This window comes from Bos mutus, chromosome 16 (genome assembly GCF_027580195.1).
Source record: "Bos mutus isolate GX-2022 chromosome 16, NWIPB_WYAK_1.1, whole genome shotgun sequence".
Lineage (NCBI taxonomy): Eukaryota > Metazoa > Chordata > Mammalia > Artiodactyla > Bovidae > Bos > Bos mutus.
Genome location: NC_091632.1, coordinates 28,903,318 through 28,927,454, shown reverse-complemented (window position 1 = coordinate 28,927,454; position 24,137 = coordinate 28,903,318). Strand labels below are relative to the sequence as shown.

Sequence of the window (24,137 nt, the reverse complement as noted above, 5' to 3'; positions counted from 1 at the left end):
ATATTTCTCCTGGCAATCTTGATTCCAGCTTGTGTTTCTTCCAGTCCAGCATTTCTCATGATGTACTCTGCATATAAGTTAAATAAGCAGGGTGACCATATACAGCCTTGACGTACTCCTTTTCCTATTTGGTGCAGACAAATAATGTTTGATTCCACTTATGTGAGGTACTTAGAATAGTCAAATTCAGAGCCAGAAAGTACACTGGTAGTTACCAAAGGCCCTGGGGCCGGGACAGGGGGGCTGGTAGGGAGGGGTGATGGACAGTGAGTATTTGGTGGGGACAGAGTTTCTGTTCAGGAAGGCGAAAGATTTGGGAGACGGATGACGGTGAGAATTGCACGACGATGTGAATGTCCTTAGTGCCACTGAACTGTACAGTTAGATATGGTTAAACAGTATGTTTTATATTATGTGACTTTAACCACAATAAAGTTTTTTTAAAAAATGAACAAACATTTCTTGTTGTCTTGAAAGTAGAGCTCTGCCATGTTTTGACAGCAGCTTTTGCAGTTCTGTCAGCAAAGTGAATTGCTGACATGTGAGCTGGCAGTCGTAAGGCACTTAACAGATCAGCTTTCAATTTGACAGGAGATTTTTTTCATTCTCATTGAAGTCAAAAGTCCTCTATTTTTTAAAAATTTTGCATGACAGACACCAAACACATATTTACTGCAAATACATATTTTTCATTGTAAGTCCAGAACCAAAAATTGCAGCTCTAGTAACCATTAACTCAGCAGCTTGTGCCAATTTAATTTTAGATACAACATAAGCCTCCAAGATTTCATGAGAAGTAATGACAGCATAGGAAACCTTAAAGTTGGCCTCTGGGTACACGACCCATCAGCAAATATTATCAAATCTGCTTTTTGATCTGAGACACCTGATAAATCACATCGAGGCCTAGTATCTTCTTTTATTACTATTGTATAATCACAATCATCTACTTGATCAGGATCTTAGAAGAGGGTAGTAGTTTAGGAGACTGTACCTCCCAAGCACAGTATGAGGACTGGATATCAATGCCTGCTCATGGTTGGCTTGAAGGCACGCTGACACATGCTGGGCTTATGCACTTGTAAGATTGCTGCCATAGCAGATGGGCAGGCATGTAAGTCAGATGACCCAAGGTAAGAGACGGGGCCTTTTCAATAACAGTGGCTGTGGCCCCTGCCCCTGCTCTGAGGCACCCAGGCATTACCAGTGCTCCAACATCCAGAAAATCTGAGAAATAAGCTACTGGTCTATGGCCTAGTCCCAGTTTGGGGTTAATACTTTCCTAAGTAGTAGTTCATCATCAAACAAGTGGGAGGGTTTTTTTTTTGTTTGTTTTTTGTTTTTGTTTTTGTTTTTTTTCAAAATCTGGAATCCCCAAAGCTGAGGGAGAGGCTACAGCCAATTTCGGTACTGCAAAACCTCTTAGATTCTAAGGAGCAGACGAGGGGGTCTGGAGAGTTATGGAATTGATCTGCCAGAGGTTATGCACATTTGGCAAAAGCTGGGATCCATTATTGATAGCACCTAGTCAATGGCACCCTACTCCAGTACTCTTGCCTGGAAAATCCCATGGGCGGAGGAGCCTGGAAGGCTGTAGTCCATGGGGTCACTAAGAGTCAGACACGACTGAGCGACTTCACTTTCACTTTTCACATTCATGCATTGGAGGAGGAAATGGCAACCCATTCCAGTGTTCTTGCCTGGGGAATCCCAGGGACGGCGGAACCTGGTGGGCTGCCATCTATGGGGTCGCACAGAGTCAGACACGACTGAAGCGACTTAGCAGCAGCTGCAGCAGTCCCCCATACTGCCTATGTTTCTTCGTAGCAGGCTGCTTTACATGCAAATTTGGCTGCCTCCCAGACTGTGACACTTTTTGGCCTCGGCTGACAACCGAGGTTGTTGTTCAGTCACTACATCATGCCTGACTTGATCTTGAGTTAAATTAATTCCTTCGGCCCAAAGTGATGCTTCAATTTATTCCGGGGTGCTTTTCCAGCATGGTATGAGATTGCAGAGCCATCCCCTTTTTCTTCTGGAGGGCACATAGCAAACAATTCAAGTGTTTTTTTCTATTTTAGGGAGCTCCAAGAACACTCCGTCCAGGGTACAGAATATAGTGGCCTTCGATCGGTAGAGCAGGTCTCTACCAAATAGGTTTACAGGAGAATCAGGGGAAAGTAAAGCACATGTGAGCCTCAGTGAGGGCAACTGCCTGTATGGGAATCACAGAGGAAAAGGAACAAGAAGGCTGACCCCAAATACCAACAGCTTGTACTATCTTTTGTCACATGGAAAGCAAGAAATTTCTGAGGAAACTGCATGATAAGTAGCACCCCTCTCTACCAGAAAAGGCAAGAACAAATTAACCTGAATAAAATTTATCAACATATTTGGTTCCCCACATTCCACCTCTGAGAGTCCCGCAATCTGTTCATCCTGAGCCATTTGCCAAATATTTCCTAGCAAAGGTTTTTTCCTGCTAGACCTTCCTGATTCACCCACCTCTGCAACCTCCTCATGTTCCCATCTCTCTTCACGGTCCTTCCATGGCTTGGTGTTTTGCAGGGTCTTCCTTTGCTCTCTTCATAGGTTGGCCAGAGTTGGCATTATTCCCTTTAGTGAAGAGTTCTAAGTAGCCAACACAGCAGTCTTTAATCTCTCCTTTTCTTTGTCCTCTGAATTATCCCAACTGAATAGCAGCTGCTAAGGTTTGAACACTAGCCTGTGCTTGCCATCCTGCCACCTCCTCCTTAATCTGGGTTTGGAGAATAGGCAAGAGAGCCGAGAGAAAGGTTGCTAGGACTGGAGTGTGGATTTGATCTGACCCTGAGTCCATTCCCATAACGTTAGAGAAAGCCTCAACAAACTGAGCACAGAAATCAACAGTGAACTCCCTGTCTTCCGCATACACTGCCCATGACTTTTCCCAGCTCGCCTTTATTGGAAAGGCGTCCAGTCCTGCCATGAACAAACCCTCTCCATGGGTCTTTAAGGCCATCAGTTCTTCTGTGGTTGCAGGGAGTGGTGGAGTATCGCCCTCTCTTAGCACAATGTCCTCCTGTAGGCGATCCTTTCCTGGTCCATGATGAGGTTGCTCCATCAAATACTTGAAATCTGCTGGTTCCCAAAGTCCCCGCAGCATCTAGTGCATACCCGGGGCTGTAAACTGAAAATATGCTGAGAAGCATTGCTGCCAACTTCTGTGGATCTTCCCGAAGTGTGTGTGTGTGGGAGCCTTTAGATGAATGACACTCGCGGGGGAGAAGGGCATGGTCAACTCAGTATTCCCTTTGTGCCTGAGGGGCTTGGGTGGCTTTTCAGCTGCACTAGCTTTGCTAGAGATCCGAATAGGAGGGCTGGTTTTCCTCACATTCAAACAGGAAACAGGATTATACGACACATTGGTTTCTTTTCCCATATTTGTATTTATCAGTGTAACTCCTTTCTCGTTCATTTTTCCAAGCATCTAGTCCAAACACTGTCCACCCTGCAGCTTTCATATAAGGACCCAGTTCTCAGTCACCCTAGGATCCTGATCATTTCTCATGTCAGCCTTTCTAGCTACATGCTGTGTGTATGAAAAGGGACTCTAGGAGGTGGAGTCTGGTCTAGGACATGAAGACTCAGGGCTAGTCCAGCAGGCACACCATTCTGCATCCTCCATCAGCAGGTAACACATTACCAGCTAGCAAAGTCACATCTTTCTCAGGGAAACCCCCTCCTCGAGGGAATCACCGGCTACAGCGTCATCATCGTCATCATCTACTCATCCCCAGGAGTCAGTGTAAGACAGGGAGGGGAAAGTGAGACAGCAGGAGCAGAGGGGTGAGACAGCAGACGCAGGTGGAGGAGAAAGAGAAAGCACCTCTGACTCCCACATCCCTGAGTTGTAAGACTAGGGATTTCCCTGGTGGTCCAGTGGTAAAGAACCTGCCTTTCGGCCGCTGAGCCCAAGCGCTCTGGAGCCTGCTCACGACTACCAGAGATGACTTTCTGCTGTGATGAAGGCTAAGCACAGCCAAAACAATCAAACAAAAACAAAACAAAAAATATCACTTCCCTGAGCTGTGAGGCTGGTAAGAGGCTTATTTAGCCATGATGAAGACTTATTTGTATGTATTTGAAAAGGAAAGAAGTTCTGAAAGAAAAAGGAGAGGAAGTCTTTCCCCTTAATTTCAACAGGAAGAATTAAGCCTCTTCTTTTAAATTTGTAGTTGCCCCTGCAGTAGGCAGACAAGTATTCCACCCTGCTTTCCTTGCCCTCTGCGTCAATGAATTAGGATCATATTTTCAGATTTGAAACAGGTCTGAAAGGATGATTCCAAAGGATGATTCCAGGCCTCTGCCTTCTGGCTGCTGAGTGTCTGAATCATTTAGGACCAATAGTTGTGATCACCTCTGATGGACAGGTCACCCACTAATGTTAATAGAGGCTTTTGGTGTTTCCGCAATCTGATAGGTACAGTTTTATTTTGCCTATTTGAAGTCCTTTCTGCTACACATTAATGATCAGATAAACATCACTAGATGATTAATTTATCATCAAACTAGAAGATTCCTCGCTATCTTGACAGTCATGTGTACCTGGTCTCATCTTCGAAGATAACTCTCACACATGTCATTTGGCAGCTCTTTGGTCAGAAGCAAACTGGACATATGATTCAATATTTTTAGAATGTCACTGAAATCCTATATCCTCTATGGTTGGTTTAGTCCCTAAGTTGTATCTGACTCTTTGTGACCCCATGGACTGTAGCCCACTGGGCTCCTCTGTCCATAGGATTTTTAGGCAAGAATACTGCAGTGGGTTGCCATTTCCTTCTCCAGGGGATCTTCCTAACCTGGGGATAGAACCTGGGTCTCCTGCACTGCTGGCAGATTCTTTCTGACTGAGCTACCAGGGAAGCTATATTCTCTATACAATCCATTTTAACACTCTAATCTGCCCTTTTAACTATCTTTCCACTATAACACATGCAGTAAATAATTTAACCCTTCTGAATATGCTTTAAAAATAATGCTGACTTCACAGGATTACTGTTACATAGAAATTATTTTCACATGTGTGTATCTTATCTGCCTAGGGCTCCAGGAAGGGGTCACGCCCTGTACTACTGGGTATCTTCCAGCATGCCTGGCAGTAAGATCTAGGCCTAGTGGGGTGGGTAAGGGGTATTCCACGGAGATAGAATTAAGCTCAATTCAGGGAAAAAAACCCACCTAGCAATTAGAACCATCCAGGCAGGATGTTTCAGCAAACACTGAGCTCTCTCAAGTGCTAGATGTACTTCAGTAGACACTACAAGACTACTAATCACAGTGCCCTATGAAGAATTCCAACACTGAATAGGGTGTTCAGTTCACTGGTTGCTTTGGAGAGAGGGCTGGCTTTTTGACCCTGAGAGCAAAAAAGAAGAGCAAAAAAGAATGTACTGAGATTGTATGGTCAGAAGGGCTAGATTTCTGCTCAAATGGCCTTCCCTCCCCATCCCTCAGCTCAGGAAGGTGAAAACTAATGTCAAGGTTCTCTGCAGATTCCCAGATAATGTAGAAACAAGAGTAAATAGTTAAAAATACTTGGTGTCACTAGACTGCTTACCCTCATATACCAGGGAGAGGTGAGGACAGGGAGAGACAGAGACATTCCTCTCCTGTCCTAAAGATTTGTTATGACCAGAAAGGGTGTCTAGATGCTAGGAAGTAAGAACACTTCCAGGGAAAAGAAACCTTGGGGAACATCTTTGGCCTCCACTTGCGGCACCATGGATGTCACTCTTCTCCACGATAACCAATCTCTTCTCTTGCCTGTGGTCATGATTCCCCCTCCTTCCCTCTGGTTGCCTGTGCAGAGCAAGACCCCAGCAAAGGTGTTCCAAGTTTGTAGTCTGTAGTCACCTAAATCCTACTCTAAATCTTCTCTAAGGAGAGAATGCACTGGGCATGTAGTAGGAAAAGGGACATTTCAGAAATTTCCCTGTGGGCACTTGCCTAACTTTTCAGGGCAGATATGATGGTGGACTTTTGGCAGGTCATCTCAGAAGTAGACGTCATGTTCAGAAAGTACAAGGATAAAGCCATTATATAGACATACTGAAGCTTCCAGAACAGCTAATCAACTTTGGCTATTACATTCTTCTGTGTCTGATGGCAATTTTTATAATTTATACTTCATTATTCTTCATAATGGAAAGAAACTGAAAAGTAACTATAATTTTAATATGCATATGCTAATATTACCCTGTATACAAGGAATGCTTTTTAATTTCCAAAAGTGCCAGAGGCCTTTCCAGAGAAGATATGTTATTGAAACTGCAAAGCTTTGCAATTCAGAAACACAGGAATACCACATCCCATTTCTAAGAATAGCAGGGTGCCCTTCCCAAGAGAACCACAGAGCTCATGAGAAGTTTCTCCTGGGACTGGTCAAAGAGAATTCAAACAGTGGAAATGAGGACTCTTTCTTATAGTACAACAGTGGTCAGAATTTGCTTTTTAAACATGAAAAATATTGAAAAAATATAAAGTGCTTGCTAACTGGGCTGGCATTTAACAGTGGTTAATTTGCTTAATTTAGGAAAAAAGTCATTTTGTTGCATTTTTCAAAATTTAACCTTTGAAACTGAATTCTTCTAAGAGACTCAGTCATTCCCAGAAAATATCTGTCAGGTTCCAATTCTCCATGAAAGTGCTATGAGCTGGCAAAGCTTTTATATTCAGAAAAGAAATTTCAATAGCACAGGAATGAAAGCCCCAGAAAGGAAAGGAAAGGGGCGGGAGAGCCAGCTTTGCAAAATACCCTTGGCTTTCACACAGAAAACAGGCTGCCTTCTGCAAAAATCTTTCAGAGTATTCAGTGAAAATAATCTCAACCCTAGGCCTCTCAGCCCTCTCTGTTCAAGGCATGCTGCTGCTGCTGCTGCTAAGTCACTTCAGTCGTGTCCGACTCTGTATGACTCCATCGTCAGCAGCCCACCAGGCTCCCCTGTCCCTGGGATTCTCCAGGCAAGAACACTGGAGTGGGTTGCCATTTCCTTCTCCAATGCATGAAAGTGAAAAGTGAAAGTGAAGTCGCTCAGTCGTGTCTGACTCTTAGCGATCCCATGGACTGCAGCCCACCAGGGTCCTCCGTCCATGGGATTTTCCAGGCAAGAGTGCTGGAGTGGGGTGCCATTGCCTTCTCTGGGTTCAAGGCATAGTTCAAGGCATAGAGATCTTCATATTCCATTCCAACAGTAAATGTCTAAAGTGTCTTACTGTTTATTGAGATTTGACGGAGAAGAGTGTCCCTTGGTTCTGTGCAAACGCAATACCAAGGTGCATGCACACTGCTTGTGTGCACTCCTGTGGAACTGCCATCAATACAGCAACAAAAAGCTTTAGTCATGTCGTGTGCCCTCCAAAACCGCGTCCCGGGTTCCTGCGCTAGAGACACACCATTATGGCAAGAGAATCCCATTACCGAAGAAATACTTTTATCCTCTTGAATGCAAGCTCCAGATTGATTGGATTTTTCACGGTTTTCCTTTTTCTCTGTCACTGCTGTTTGGTGGCACTTTAGAACACAGGTCACCAAATCTGGGCCTGCAGGCCAAATTCAGCTGGTGGAATTTTGGATGGCTCATGAACAACACATGGTTACTACATTTCAAAATGCTTGGAAAATAATTTTGAAAAATATTGTTGACACTTGATAGTTAAATTCAATTCAGGACCACCACTTCCCTGGTGGTCCAATGGCTAAGAGTCCATGCTCCCGATGCAGGGGGCCTGGGTTCCATCCTTGGTCAGGGAACTAGATCCCACATGCTGCAACTAAGAGTATGCATCTGCAATTAAAGATCCCGCATGCTGCATCGAAGACACCATGTTCCTCAAGGGAGACAGATCCTGGATGCCACAAACAATACCTACCCGGTGCAGGCAAAGAGTCACATCTCAGTGTCCATGCATAAAGTTTCATTAACACCAGGCACACTCACTTGTTTATGCTTTGTCTGAGGCTGCCTTCACATGCTAAAATGGCAGAGTGAAGTCATGACAGAGACAATACGGCCCACAAAGCCTAAATTATTTATAATCTGACCCTTTACAGAAAAGAATTCTGCTCACCCCTAGCATGGAAGAGACTACCTCATAAAAGGGACTTCAATTTTTGTTGAATGAATAGAGTGGCCATCGGACCTTACTCATCTCTTTTGAGCAATAGCCCATATCCATTAATGGACCACTAGCTGAGGATACCAAACCCCGGAGTAAACTGAGTTATTGCTTACGTGCTCAGCCTTGTCCGACTCTTTTGTGACCCCAGAGACTGTAGGCTCTCTTTTCATGGAATTTTCCAGGCAAGAATACTGGAGTGGGTTGCCATTTCCTCTTCCAGAGGATCTTGCCCCCCCAGGGACTGAACCCACGTTTCCTGCATTGCAGGTGGATTCTTTACCACTGAGGCACCGGGGCAGTCCAAACTGAGTTGCTATTAGGTTGCAATTTCACTGAAGCTCACTTACAAACAGATTCTGGAATAGAATGGATTCTTTCAGGTGTATAAAACTAAAGGTAAATCTTTACACAAGTAATTACTTGTGTTTGCCTTGGTTCTTCCTCTGGAAAATCCTGAAGACTATTTTTATATGTTTTTCTCCAGAAAGCTCCTAAACCTCTGGTCACAGATTAGTACTGACAGTAGGGCAAAAGTAGGAAAATCCGTAAACTCGCTTTCAGAGAGATTGCAAAACATACTATACAATAATTGATTAACCCAGACTACTACCATTGTCTGGAATTTTAACGTAGAATTCATGAGCTTCCCTACCCAGTTCCAATGCAAGACCTCCTTCAGAACTTGGGCACTAGGGAGTTTGATTTGAAAACTGGTCAAGGACAAATGACTCACAGAGAAATAGGAAGACATTAAAACCACAAACAAATGGGAAGATTTCTTCATTCTCATATTGAGAAGCTGCAGTGATCTCAGATGAAAAGAAGAAACAGATGATTGTAGGCACTCAGATATCTTAGTGACTAAGTCACAAGAATGACAATGGACTTTCCATACTATAATCTATTATCAGAGATGAGCGTTTTACTCTCAGTAAGTAGAATCTAGAGATAAATATGGAGTGTAGAGGTCTACTTTTGCAAAACTCTACAGTTGTTAGTGATGAAGTTGAGACTTCACTTAGATCTCCTCTAAACGCCATGTTTGCCACCATTTTTGTTTTCATTCCCGTGGTAGCCGTGACAGATCACTGTGGTTTAGCATATGCTCCTCCAGCTTTAAACCACACTGCTGTCTTGCATTTCATTTTGAAACTATCTTCATACCTTTTGTTTTTGACAAACTTACCTTAGAACACTACTTTTAGATTTACAGAAAAATTGTGAAGAGTTCTTCATATAGCCTACACTCAATTGCCCTATGATTAACATCTTACATTAGCATGATACATTTTTTACAATTAATGAATTAACATCAACTAAAGCCCATACTTTGTTTAGATTTCCTTAGCTTTTATGTAACATCCTTTTTTGTTTCAGGATCCTGTTCAGGACATCACATTACATTCAGTCATGTCTCCTTAGGCTGTGAGCTTCCCATTTTCCTTGTTTTGATGACCTTGACAGTTTTGAGGAATACTGATAGTTTAGTAGAATGTCATTCAATAGGGATTAATATATTTTTATCATTCAGACTGGATTTATGAATTTTGAGGAAGATCACAGAGTTAAAGTGTCATTTTTATTATGTCATATCCAGGATACATAGTATCAACAAGACATAACTTTTGATGTTGACCCGGATCACTTGGCTGAGGTAGTTATTTGCCAGGTTTCTCCACTGTAATTTTTTTTTTTTTCTCTCTTTCCACATTGGACTCTTTGGAAGGAAGTCACTACACACAGCCCATACTTAAGGAGCAGGGAATTATGTTTCATCTCCTTGAGGGTTGAATAGCTATATAATGTTGAATTCTGCATGGGAAACTTTTCATTTCTTCAATTATTTATATAAGCATGGACTCAAAGATACTTAAATTTTGAGTTATAATCTATATTCCAACACTAATTTATTTTGTTGCTCAAATTGTTCCAATTTTGGCTACTAGAAACTACTCGAGCCGTTTTCTTTGCTTCCCTTGGCCTTGAATGTTTAGTCTTCAGCTGAGATGAAAAAAATTCCTGATATAACCCCTACCCTGATCCTTAATCCCTAAATGTATTTTCCAGTACATCTAAAATTTACGGCTACTAGGGTACTTACATATTTTTACTTATCTGTTTCTCCCAGTGGATGATAAACTTTTTGAGGTAGGGATTACATCTTTTTAAAATTTTATTTACTTATTTATGGCTGTGCTGGGACTGTGTTGCTGCCCAAAGGCTTTTCTCTAGCTGTGGTGAGCGGGGCCTACTCTTGAGCAGTGGTGCTCTGGCTTCTCACTTTGGTGGCTCCCCTTGTTATGGAGTGCAAGCTCCAGAGTGCGCAGGTTTCAGCAGCTGTGGCACCCGGGCTCAGTTAGTCCTCAGCAAGTGGGACTAAGGAGAGAACCCATGTCCCCTGCGTTAGCAGGTGGATTCTTTTTCTCTCATTTGTGGCTTCGCTGCTGTGTACAGATGTTCTCCAGCTGTGGTGAGCAGGGGCTACTCTTTGTTGAGGGCTGCCCCCTGTGGTGGCTTCTCATCCTTGGGAGCACAGGCTGTGAAGAGGCCGGGCTTCTGTAGTTATGGCCCTTGGGCATAGCTGCTCTGCGGTATGTGGGATCTTCCTGGACCAGGGATTGAACCAATGCCCCTTGCATTGCAAGGGGGCCTCTTAACCACTGGACCACCAGGGAAGTCTCAGGGATTACATCTTATTTATTTAACACATCTAGTATACAGTATCAATACATAATGCCTCGCTCGTACAAAGAAGGAACTCAACAAATATTTCTAGAATGATCACTAATGGTTTTCTCTTTAGTCCAAGAATCCAGGGTACCTAATATGTTAACCAGAAGCCATACAGGAGTTGGTTATTAACTGTTCTGGTAGGAGCTACAAAGTGCTACTATTACAAGTGTCAAAGTCAGTCATGTAACGCAATAAGCTTGGGATCTAAGTTAGCACTTCCTCATGTCTCATTTCTAAGTAAGACTTTTCCTGACTATTAATTTCAGTTATACGTGCACAATTACGTTAAGGGTAATGACCAATTACCTTTCTATTTAGAACCAAAGCTAGGCAGCTTCTAGTTCTGCTTAGCTTAGACAAGTGGTGTTCCCAAAACAGGACACAGGAATTTCAGTCACGAAGTTCCCAAGAGACTGACTGCTGGGTGAGGACCGCATGGTCACTGAAGGAAAAAAATGTGCTGAGCTGCACTCGTTGTCCGTACTTATGAGAAAATGACTTTAAAATTAATCAAGAATCTTCCAAGATATAGGAATAAGATGAACTCTTATAAGATGAAACAGATTTTTAGGTTGGATCATGCTACCACTCTAGTCCAAGCCACCATTAACTCTTGACAGATCACCTTTCCTAAATGCACTCATGCCTCCATCTACCCATTTACCATAAATGAGACCATGTCATTCCATTTAACATAACCACTTAACTGCTTTTATAACAAAATTCAAAATTTTACACATGCCCTACAAGGTTCCACACTTTTTGGGCTCCTTTGTCTCTGCAGACATTCCACACTCATTCTTCCTTAACTAGTAATGGTCTAGCTACGCTTATCTTTCTAAAGTCATGGCACGGGCCCATAAATTTTTTGATGTCTAGTAGCTCAATCTTCTTATAAGAACTTTTCAAAGTTTTTCAATCCTTAATGTTTCTTGTGCATGAGTTGTGTACCTAAGAACAAAGGCAACTTGTCGAAGAAACCCTCACAAACACACTGAAATAAAGACTAGATTAAAACATAAAAACTCATATTCTTCTCGAGTTAGAAGCTTTTCTGGTGTTAAAAGTGTACATCATCTTTGAGCTTTAATTAACTGATGTTATTTTTCTGAGAAATAGTAATATTTGTTTGATTCTGACATCCTGCAGAGACTAATTCAAATTTTAAAATGTTTCCTATTTACAAGAAAGAGTTAAATACAAATTTAAAGAAAACCACCTTCTTAATAAGTTATTAAAGAACTGAGTTCCTTGGATAACTAATGGTACCCTACTGCAATTTTCCAAATGTATGGAAATTAACATAATCTTATAATGCTGACAGCTTAATAGTCAAACCAAATAAAAATCTTAATAGCCTGCTTCTATTTAAATGCATTCAAAGAGGCATTAACTCTCTGCTTCCTACTATGATGACTTTCTGGACATATGTGATTGAGGAAAGTTCTTTAAGTGAAGAATCTACACGTGAATCTTCTTTCTCTATTTTTGCAAAAGGTCATTCATTAATCTCAGAAAAGAATCCCAACCAACATTGTTCTGGTTGATAACAGGTGTAACTTTTGAATGACAATGATCCTTCCTCTCAGAATTGCGTCTAAAAATTTATCAGGTTTTTAACTCCCAGAAGTTGTTAGTTAAGACAAAATTGTCTTGAAGCTTTAAAAACTGAAAAATTTCACTTAGGTTTCAGGCTTACTCATTTGGCAGTAAAAACTGACCTGAACCGATCAAGACTATTTTTAGTCTTTATTAATCTCACATAACATGAACATTGATACATTTTGCTGCAGAAATATTAATGTGTTTAAAAACCTGCAGACTCTGTCAGAGGGTGTTATATAATACATAATATATGTACTCTAGGGCTTCTCTAGTGGCTCAGCAGTAATGAATCCACCGAGATGCAGGAGACTCAAGTTCAATCCCTGGGTCAGGAAGATGCCCAGGAGAAGGAAATGGCAACCCACTCCAATATTTTTGCCTGGGAAATCCCATGGACAGAGGAGCCTGGCGGGCTACAGTCCATGGGGTTTCAAGAGTCGGACACAACTTAGTGACTAAACTACCACCACCACTCTATTGCTTTCCTAAAAGTCAAAAAGTTCTAAATCCCAAAACACATTTGGCCCAAGGGTTTCAGATAATAAAATGTGGACCTGTAGTAGGTTTCAATAATTTTAAATAGAGGGATACATGGTATAGTCTGATCACCTTTATCAACTACTTATTTATACTAAACTATTCCAGGTGTCTATTTCTATAAAATACATGTGGTATATAATTCTGATTATCTTTATCTAAAACGTGTTCAGACTTAAAGTAGCTCAAATAGAAAGCTTCTGTTTTTTTTTTTTTTTACTTTTGCTTAACCTGCTACTCTTTTTCCCTTTTACAAACTGAAATTAATGTGCAAAATTAACCAGACAGTCTAAGAGATTATATGGCTTGAACATTTGGGAAATAGAGCTTCAATTTCTTTTCTCACTTAGAAAAGTGAGAGGCTGGCAAATGATGGTCTGTGGGCTTCCGCCTATTGCACAGCTATGCCCACTTATTTATATATGGTCTGTGGCTGCTTTTCAGCCACAGTGGCAGAGCTGTGTAGCTGTGGCAGAGACCATATGACCTGCAAAGCCTAAAATATTTACTATCTGGCCCTTTATTGAAAAAAGGTTTGCTGAGCTTTGATCCAAGTCGATCACCCCATAAGGGTACTAATACCTATGACTGCTTTATAGCCATGACTTTATAAAATAAGTTGGTTTGTCTGCATTTAGTGCTTATTTAGGGCTTCCCTGGTAGCTCAGCTGGTAAAGAATCTGCCTGCAATGCAGGAGATCCTGGTTCATTTGCTTCCTGGGTCGGGAAGATCCGCTGGAGAAGGAATAGGCTATCCACTCCAGTATTCTTGGGCTTCCTTGGTGGCTCAGCTTGTAAAGAATCTGCCTGAAATGTGGGAGACCTGGGTTTGATCTCTGAGTTGAGAAGATCCCCTGGACAAGAGAACGGCTACCCACTCCGGTATTCTGGCCTGGAGAATTCCATTGACTGTATAGTCCATGGGGTTGCAAAGAGTCAGACATGACTGAGTGACTTTCACTTTCACTTTAAGGCCTTATGGGTGACACTTCAAAGGCAAAGACAGAGACAGCTGTCACAGACTGATATCCCCTTTCTGTCTGAATGTGGCCTCAATAGGTCAACATGGTAGACCCTTGGCCAGATCCAGAGGAACTGAGGAATATACTACTTGCTGATGATACAACTGGTCAGAGGATGAAGACAAAACTTCATAAGGTGAAGTTAATAATGTCCCCATTGATTGTAAACATTAAATTTACTGAAAAGAATCCATATGCTTTACATTTATGTTGATATGCATAATTCCAAAGAGGTAGGAAATATGGATCTTACAAATTATTCACCAGTATATTGTAATTCAGGTGTGCTATGCTTCTTAAAAAGACAAAATTATCTTTTGCCACATTTGACAAAAAGTTTCCCAGCTCAGCTGTGGCTCAATAAACTTTTATTATTTTTTTGTTATTTATTTTTATTCAAAAGAATTTGTTTCCCTATCACAAAAATTAGATAAGCATACCACCAACAGCAGCAAAGTCCGTAGAGTTACATTGATGGTGGAGAGTTCACTGGGTATTCCCAATGTCCCGAAGGTCAAAAGGAGGAAAAACAGGGGGAAAAAAATACTCAAAACAAATCCAAAACCCATGGTGACTTTGGGGAGAGACACTGCAGGATCTGTCTTCTCTTATTGTCGGCTGCAGATGTATTTCAGCAGGATCTAGTACAATTTAACTTGAGCAAACCCTTCATACCAACTCTAGCACCTAATAGGGAGAAAAAAGAATCAGTATAAAAAATACAGTTTTACAATATAGAAAAAGTTTAATCAGTCTTTATCAAATTGTAAATAAAGAACCAAACCCAGTAATGGTTTCCCAATTGCTAAAATGCCAAACAATTTGAAGGGTTTAGACATTAATCCATTCTTACTTTCAATCTGATAGCTGCATGAACTCTTTCAGGTTAGTTATCTCTACAGTTAGCTAGGGTGCCTTCGAGATAAACTACATAAAAAATAAAGATAAATGACTGACTGATGCACAGCGTGAATATGATGTTTTTGGAATATTATGTTGGTATCTTTCCACAATCATAAGAAAAATTTTAACTATTACTGTTTAGAATTTTAATCTATTTCTTGCATTAACAAGTATCTCAAAATGATCAAGGTATTCAAGACCTAAAATCTAATCTTTCCCTATTGCTTCTTTTATTTTCTAGTCAACTGTCTGGGTGTCAAGATATTTTGTCAGCTATTAGAGTAGCACCTTATCATACAAAAAAAAATTGTGATATTGCTAAAACTAAAAATAAGAAAAAGCAATGATCAGTTATAAAAAGAGTAGAAGAAATGACTGCGAAAGGACCCTGAATGTGAAGACAATTATGAGTACTGTCAAAAAGGATCATGTTAGGTAGAGACTGTAATTCTAGGTGGCTAAGAATTAAAGGAGCAACTTATAGCCTGCTGTGCTAAGGCTTGAGTTATACCTGTGTTTCCCTAATGTCTTTACATTTGGCAAGCACGTTACTTTACATAAGAGGTCAGGGCTGCTGAATAGAAATCTTAGATTTATCACTGAGATTCTATAAGTATGTATGTAGCTTTGAGCTTTCTGTAGATACATTAGCGATCCAAATTGCCTCAAAGGCCAAACATGTAGAAGAATAAAGTACAGCTTTTTCAATACAAGCCTTGCCATGAGAATAAAGAGAAACTGAGAGACTATAGAATCACTTAAAATGGAGAGTCTAAGATCTTCTACCATCTTGTATGAGGCTTCCATAACATAGCACTGGCTTTTGTCCATGACTCTCTAATAAGGCTTCCCAAATAAAAGAAAGCAGATACATAAAAGAAGTATGCCATGTACATTCATCTGACCAGCTGATGGTGCTGTCCTGCTTTGCGTTTGCTCCTTTCATCTCTGCAGGACAGTGTGTGAGGCTTGGATTTGCTCTCTTGATTACTGGGTCATTCTCCACTCAGGGTGAGTGGAAGGAAGCCATGGCAAAATTAATGTTAAGTGGCAGGGAAATAGATACATCTTATTAAAAAAAATGCATTTGGATACTTCTATATCAGCAGAGATTATGTGGAAAGAACTGGTACCCACAGACTAAGTGCTAGTCAAACCCATGTAGTAAAAACCCTTCTCCAAGACGACGTTTTGTTTAAAAGCTCGCTGCTTAGCTCAGGGTTTATTTATCCAATGTACTGGGCCTACGTGCTGAGCATCCAATGGTGCAACTAGATAAACTTTTTTATTTCCTTGAGCCCCTAACTACCAAGAAAAGTATGTGGAATACTGTATCTGAATTTGGGAATGAGACGTGAGTGAAGAGACTAAACGTGAAGAGGCCAAATCAAAGTTTTCAGATTATACCAATGGCATGATCACATGATCAATCAACTTTCAACAGACAAGAAGAATTCCTTTTCTTCCCCTAGCAATTGAGGAAAAATCTACTTGTCAAGATAGAAAAGGGAGAAAAACTCGAGGAAGAGAAGAATACAATAAGAGTTAAAGACATTTTAACATTTGCGAAGTGTCTAAGCATCTGTTGCTGTATCCTGGATCCTGTCCCCTGAATATCCAGCGGGATAGCTGCACTGGGATAACGGAAGCTGAACAGTGAGCGGCCCATGGTGAGTGCTTAGTAGTCTTCATCTGGTTGTCATTCTGACCGCCTTTCAGGCCCTTCAGCATTTGTATAACATCTTACAAGTACTATCATCTTCTCCAAAGTTGCAAGCTACCTATTCTTTTCCCCTTCAATCAAAGCCATTTCCAAGCAGACAGACTCATGATTTGGCATGCTCTCTAAGGCTTAGTACAACTCTATATTTCCATGTTATAGTTACAGTCTGCTATAGCCTAAAAATGGAGATGTATAAAATAGCTTACCTTAATTGTACCCTGACTGTTAGCAGCAATCAGCACATTGGACTCCTGGAAAAGAACAAGAACTTTTAGAGTACAGAGAAGATTTCCTGCAGGGCAGCCCAGGAGAATAATTTCCTCTTCATCCTTCTTTCTTTCACTATACCCAAAGACACCAATACAATCTAAACTGGAGAACCAACTTTAACATGTTTTTAACTATGAATTATAAAATCAAAATCCCATATTGTGAGGATTAGATTTAATAAAAAAAAATACAATTGGAAGCAGCGTAGGAAACTTTCAAATGTAAAGAAAAATAAAAGAGAAACAGACTGTCACTAGGAGGAAAGCCAAGAGAAACAAAGACTGAAACAAAGCACAAATAATAACTTGAGAAAAACAAAGTACACGATTCTTTTCATAGACAACTTCCCCTTCATTCATTTTATCCTTAAGAAACCAGTAATTGGTATACATCTCTATGTACAGCTATTTGCTATTAGGAAAACAAAATAAAACAGAATGTGAATATTCATCTGGAGACAGATGGCTGTCTTTCTTTTCAACTATTCTATCACTCACTATATGCATTTTAAAAACCTTGGTGATTGCTTCAAACAGAATGCATGTGGCAACATATTGTTTAAATATTCTAAGCCTTAAGAAAAAACTATTTCTCTGGAAAGCAGAAAGGATGGAAAAGGAAATAGACACGACTGGGTTTACCAGAGAGAATCTCACTGAGTAGGAAGAGCTGGGACATGCCTTCTGTTGTAAAGAGTCTAATAGGCTTTGAGCTTTGGAGTGTATACAGGTCTTTTTGTTTTTCAGAGCAGGCAGTCAGAAGGAAGTAAACAGATGCAAAACTGCCATAGAGACCATTTGACTGATGTGAAGTCCAAGTCCAAATAATAGCTCTCAGAAACAGATAAAGTGGTCAAACGTCACTGAAGGATGGGATCTGCCTGAATATCCTACAGGTTTCATCAGAAAGTGATGAAAAGAAAGAACACTTTTGATTTGTATTCTGGGAAAGTTACTGCAACCAATCTTGAGTTAAACCTTAGTTTCTTTGATGCAAAGCATCTGTGCTCTACCAACATCTCTATTTCTATCATTTAACTTTCTCCTGGCTTGCAAGTAAAGTTACCTTTGAAAACTGTTCACCTGGTTGCTACTGGTATAGGAGGAAAAAAATCATCTCTTCCGCTAATCCCAAATTTGGGGATCAGACTATTTCTTGGATGCAGTCAGTGGTGACAGCATCAATGGTCAGCAGTATTAGGAAGGAATAAAGAGGACTTCCCTTGGATAGGAATCTGCCTGCCAGTGCAGGGGACGTGGGTTCAATGCCCGGTCCAGGAAGATTTCACATAGCTCGGAGCAACTAAGCCCATGAGCCACAACTCCTGAGCCCACATGCTGCCACTCCTGCACCCTGTGCACCTAGGGCCTGCGTTCCACAACAAGAGGAGCCACGGCAATGAGAAGCCACGGCACGACCACCAGAGCGTAGTCCCCACTGCCGTAACTAGAGAAGGCCCGAGCAGCGGTGAAGACCCAGCACAGCCAAAAATAAACAAATAAAAAGGAAGGACTGAAGCCATGCTTTCTCTGCAAGTGGGCACGGGCATTGCTGATGACAGGGTTTGGAACACAGAACCCTCAAATACGGCACATTGGCATATTGGATATTTCAAGCTAAAGGATTTCAAGAAAATGGCAGAAGCAGGAAGGCTACTCTGCACCTCCACACCTCCTTCCCTTCTCCCCTAAAACAAAATTCTCACGTGGGAAGTGTCCTCCCTATACCAAGGAAAGGAACATCCTTATCTCCAACAACAAAGGAATGCTAAGAACAATCAGAGTTTCCTGCGGCTTACTACTCCTGAGTACAATTACCTCATACTCCCTAACCTATCACATTGCTTCATGACCCCTCACTCTTCAAAAAAACACAGCAGAGAATACACAGGTCTACTTCCCTGGGTCTTCATTTCCTTATGGAGGCTTTCATGTCATGTAAAACATATTAAATAAATCTATATGCTTTCCCCCTGTTAACTTGTCTGTCAGCATTTACAGACCCAGTTTAGGACCCTAAGAGAGTAATGAAAAACCTTTTCTTCCCTGTTGTTCAATTGCTAAGTGGTGTCTGACTCTTTATGACCCCATGGACTGCAGCACGCCAGGCTTCCCTGTCCTTCATTATCTCCTGGAGTTTGCTCAAATTCATGTCCACTGAGTCGGTGATGCTATCTAACCATCTCATCCTCTGTCACCCCCTTCTCCTCCTGCCCTCAATCTTTCTCAGCATCAGGGTCTTTTCCAATGAATTGGCTCTTCACATCAGGTGGCCAAAGGACTGGAGCTTGGGCTTATTTCCTAGCTGAGCATTTCCCTTAAATCAGCACATAAGAGTTGGACCATAAAGAAAGCCGAGTGCTGAAGAATTGATGCTTTTGAACTGTGGTGTTGGAGAAGACTCTTGAGAGTCCCTTGACTGCAAGGAGATCCAACCAGTCAATCCTAAAGGAAATCAGTCCTGAGTATTCATTGGAAGGACTGATGCTGAAGCTCCAATCATTTAGTCACCTGATGCGAAGAACTGACTCATTGGAAAAGACCCTGAGGCTGGGAAAGATTGAAAGCAAGAAGAGAAGAGGACAACAGAGAATGAGGTGGTTGAATGGCATCACCAAATCAATGGACATGAATTTGAGCAAGCTCCAGGAGTTGGTGATGGACAGGGAAGCCTGGCGTGCTGCAGTCCATGGGGTGACAAAGAGTCAGACATGACTGAGTGACTGAACTGAACTGAACAGCACATATATTCTTGAAAACAGTAACATAGGAAAATAGCATTCACTATCAGAATTATTTCAATATCCACTTTGGGGAATTATGGGCTATCACTGGGACTGAACGTGCATAGAGTTAATACATCCATATGGGGGGTGGTGGTTGCGATAGGGGGTATTCCCAAATCCCTCTTATTTATCTACTCTTTTAGTAAACTAAGTTCAGAAATTGGTTGGAGTGAGTTTTAGGCATCTTTAGGGAATACAATAAGTCACTGTTAGCTTCTCAAGAGGCGGAATTTCTGTATGTGCAGCAGAAAACAACAAAAAGAGGCACTGTAGTATAATGTGATTTCTTCCTAGCAAGAACTTTAAACAAGCTGCTTAAAGCTAGATGCGGCAGTCACCAAGAATTGCTCATAACATCAGGATAATGAAAAATTTATGGCCCAAAGCTACCTCTCTTTCTGCCATTTTGGTTCGAGTCATCTTTCAATACAGAAGAAAGTAGAAAAACCTGGTGGAGATGAAGACTCATCCTGAGGGAAATCTACCTCCGCCAATTACAGAGATTATTAATTATACAACATAAATTTGTAATTCTTCAAAGGTTGGAAGAACCTCTGAAAAAACATGGTATATTACCATACAGTATGAAATTGTATGCTCAATATAAGAAAGTTAACTTGAAACACTTTTTCCTGTGGAGACAGATGAAATATCTCATTTACAAATAAGCTAACACAGAGAGTGATTGCCCAGTTGCAACTGTCTTTCAGGACTAGTATATAGGTAACTGAGTCCTAAGAACTTTTAGAAACACTCAAAACTATTAAACATGGCAAAAAATAAAAGAAAAATAATAGGTTCACTTCTCAGTATGTCCCTCCCTCCAAAGCAAACAAATGTATTAAAAAGGGATTTAGGATTAAACTGCGGAGAAGGCAATGGCAACCCACTCCAGTACTCTTGCCTGGCAAATCCCATGGACAGAGGAGCCTGGTAGGCTGTAGTCCATGGGGTCGCTAGGAGTCGGACACGACTGAGCGACTTCACTTTCACTTTTCACTTTCATGCATTGGAGAAGGAAATGGCAACCCACTCCAGTATTCTTGCCTGGAGAATCCCAGGGACGGGTAGCCTGGTGGGCTGCTGTCTCGGGTCGCACAGAGTCAGACACGACTGAAGCGACTTAGCAGCAGCAGCAGGAGTAAACCGTCTTTTAGAAAGGCAGATAATAGCTTAAGATAAATGAATTTTTACATGCAAAAGAAAAATAAAACCAGGTATTTTACTTCAGCATAGAGGTACAGAGGTGATAAGTACAAGGTTATTACTTAGCTTTTGAGTAATTCTTGTTTGCATTTTGAATGACTAGTAATTCTTTGCTGTAGCCTACCAGAGCGCTAATGTAAATAAATAAGTTCTGGCTCAATGTGTTGTTTTTACTCGCTAAATAAAATAAAAATGCCAGTCAGTAGTTCTCATTATTTTCTCCCTCTTAAAAACTGGCAGTTTTCCTATAAAGACTTCCTCAAGGTTAAGATAATAACGCTTCTACTATTTTCTTCTTAAGATAAAGAGATTAAAAAAGACAATGGAAAAATCAGCAGCAAGTCTTTTACAAAAGTAGAAGACAAATACATAAGCATATACCAACTTACTGAGAAAGCCGGAGATAGATACCACAGTAACTTACACTGCAACAAAACTAGCATCCACTGGAACTGTTTCTTCTTTGCCAGCTTGCCTACGAAAGAGCTACTAGCTACTACATTAAAATCCTGAGCAATTGAGAATTGACAATTACTTATTTAGCTTGAAACTGGAGGATATAGTCCTAGAGATAGTCATAATTGATTTTAAATGTGAAGTTGCTTACTAGATATATAAATATGTGATTAAGAAACTTCTATTTCTGGCTGGTAACAGAATAAATGGAAGGGATTTGCCCTCTTACCTTAAACAGGCAGAAAACTGAACAAAATATAAAAGACAGCACTGGACAACAGGCAGAACAGGACTGTGATTACAAGAGGAAAAACGAAAAAGGTCATCCTCCAGTCGCCTCAGCTTTCTTCCTGGAGGCCATTTCTGGACCACAGAGCAAGGGAGGGGGATCCAAATAGAACAGAGAGGAATCTGAGAAGACCACAGCAGAGTAAGGTGAGGAGACAGAGGTGTAAGCATGGGGTATCTGTGGAACAGCTGGAATTTGTAGGGCACAGTACCACAGAGGAGAGAGCTACTTAAAAGTACAGTTCCAGGAATCTGTATTGGGTGCCCTTGATTGTACATCAGAATGTGAGCACTGTGTGCTCACAGGGTGAAACTACACAAAGCCAGAAAAATAACAATGGAAAGCGAAAGTACAACTACTGAGAATATGCTAGAATTCACACAGGGTTAGATGTCAGAGTTTAGACAAACCAGAGTGAAGACAACATTCAATGCCCCCACTTAATAGAGTCCTCAGAGGGTCAGGCCTTATCAGTAGGGCTAACCTAGCCTTAAAACAAATGTTCCTCTAGACCAGGGATTAGCAAACTGACCCTATGGACTAAATCCAGCCCAAAGTGCCTGCGTTTTAAGCTTCACTTTTAGTAGAACGCAGCCGTAGGCATCAGTTTACAGTTGACTCTGGTTCCACATCTGAGGATTTAACCAACAGTGGATCAGAAATATTTTTGGGAAAAAAAATCTAGATAGATCCAAAATGCTAAACTGAATTTGCTATTTGTGGCATCATTTGATTTACAAGTATTTACAAAGCATTTACATTGAATTAGATACTATAAATGATACAGAGATGACAAAGTATACAGGAGGACGTGCTAGATTACATGTAAATACTATGCCATTTTATACAAAGACTTGAGTGTCTATGGATTTTGGTATCTGTTGGAGGTCTTGGAAGCAGTCCCCTGTGAATACCAAGGACTGTAGGTAAGTACTGTCTCTAGCTGTTCTGGCACTACAGTAGCAGAATTGAGGAAGTGCAACAGAGACCATATGGCCTGTAAAGGCTAGAATCTTTGTGATGTGGTCCTTTAAGAAAGAGTTTTGCTAACTGCTACTTTAGTTATCCTGCTGCTGCTGCTGCTGCTAAGTCGCTTCAGTCGTGTCTGACTCTGTGCGACCCCATAGACGGCAGCCCACCAGGCACCCCTGTCCCTGGGATTCTCAAGGCAAGAACACTGGAGTGGGTTGCCATTTCCTTCTCCAATGCATGAAAGTGAAAGTGAAGTCGCTCAGTCGTGTCTGACTCTTAGCGACCCCACGGACTGCAGCCTACCAGGCTCCTCCATCCATGGGATTTTCCAGGCAAGGGTACTGGAGTGGGGTGCCATTGCCTTCTCCGTTATCCTAATAAAGTTTAAAAACCAAGTGTCAAAAGAATCAACTTTGTCTCCAAAAACTCAACTTTCGGTCAAAACAAACTTCAATACTCTTAAAAGAATTAAACAAAATCTAGACACTCAACAATAAAGCATTCACAATATATAGCATTTCAGAGGCAAAAATAGTCAGGAAAAAATTTCAATGAGTAGAACCAGATGTAGAAATGAAAATATAATAGAAGTAACAAATGAAGACTTTAAAGTAAGTATAATTATATTCAAATATTTAAAGGAAACAATGGTCTTAATGAGAAAAGAAATGAAAGATATAATATAAAAATCAAATGGAATTTCTTCACTTGAAAAGGATAGTATCTGAAATGAAAAATTAATTGGATGGGCATAACAATAGATAAGACAGTGAAGATTAAAGTAACAATAAATGTGGCAACACAGGAAAAAAGAATCAAAACTGACACAAAGGCTGGAAAGAAAGAAAAAAATATTAGTATTTACATAAACCATAGGACAATATGCAATCTAATAAATGTGTAATTGGAATTTCAAACAAAGGAGAAGGGACCGAAAAGGTATATGATGATATAAAACTAAAATTTTTCCAAATGTGAAAACCCATAATCTTGGAAGCTTAATATTCAAGTAGAAAAAGGCACAACACTAATATATTAAGATACATCATAAACTACTAAAAATGAGTAAGAAAATCTTGAAAACTGCCAGAGGAAAAAAAGGACATGTATAAAATAAACAGAGTAGGAGAAGGCAATGGCACCCCACTCCAGTACTCTTGCCTGGAAAATCCCATGGACGGAGGGGCCTGGTGGGCTGCAGTCCATGGGGTCGCACAGAGTCAGACACGACTGAAGCGACTTAGCAGCAGTAGCAGCAGCAGAGAGATCAGAAAGGGGAGTGTCCACATCCTATCAAGATTCACACAGATCCCTTGGAGCCTCTTCCTCATATTACAATGATGACAGCATTCTGACTCGTGTGAGGTGTGACAGCTCATCGTAGTTTTGATTTGCATGTCTCTAATAATGAGCAATGTTGAGCATCTTCTCATGTGTTTGTTAGCCATCTGTATGTCTTCTTTGGAGAAATGT

The 24,137-nt window shown here is 40.9% G+C and overlaps 1 protein-coding gene across 5 annotated transcripts in view; it reads right to left on the bottom strand.

Moving 5' to 3' along the window:
- Positions 1-14,411: 14,411 nt before the first annotated feature.
- COP1 (COP1 E3 ubiquitin ligase) overlaps positions 14,412-24,137 on the bottom strand; it is a 222,681-nt gene continuing 212,955 nt past the window's right edge. For all 5 annotated transcript variants that reach the window (XM_070384885.1, XM_070384886.1, XM_070384884.1 and 2 more), the window contains 2 exons: positions 16,893-16,937; positions 14,412-14,747 (listed from right to left, as the gene is read on the bottom strand). In XM_070384885.1, the coding sequence (XP_070240986.1) occupies positions 14,730-14,747; positions 16,893-16,937 (63 nt within the window). In that variant the 3' untranslated portion in view covers positions 14,412-14,729. The remainder of the gene's footprint in view (positions 14,748-16,892; positions 16,938-24,137) is intronic.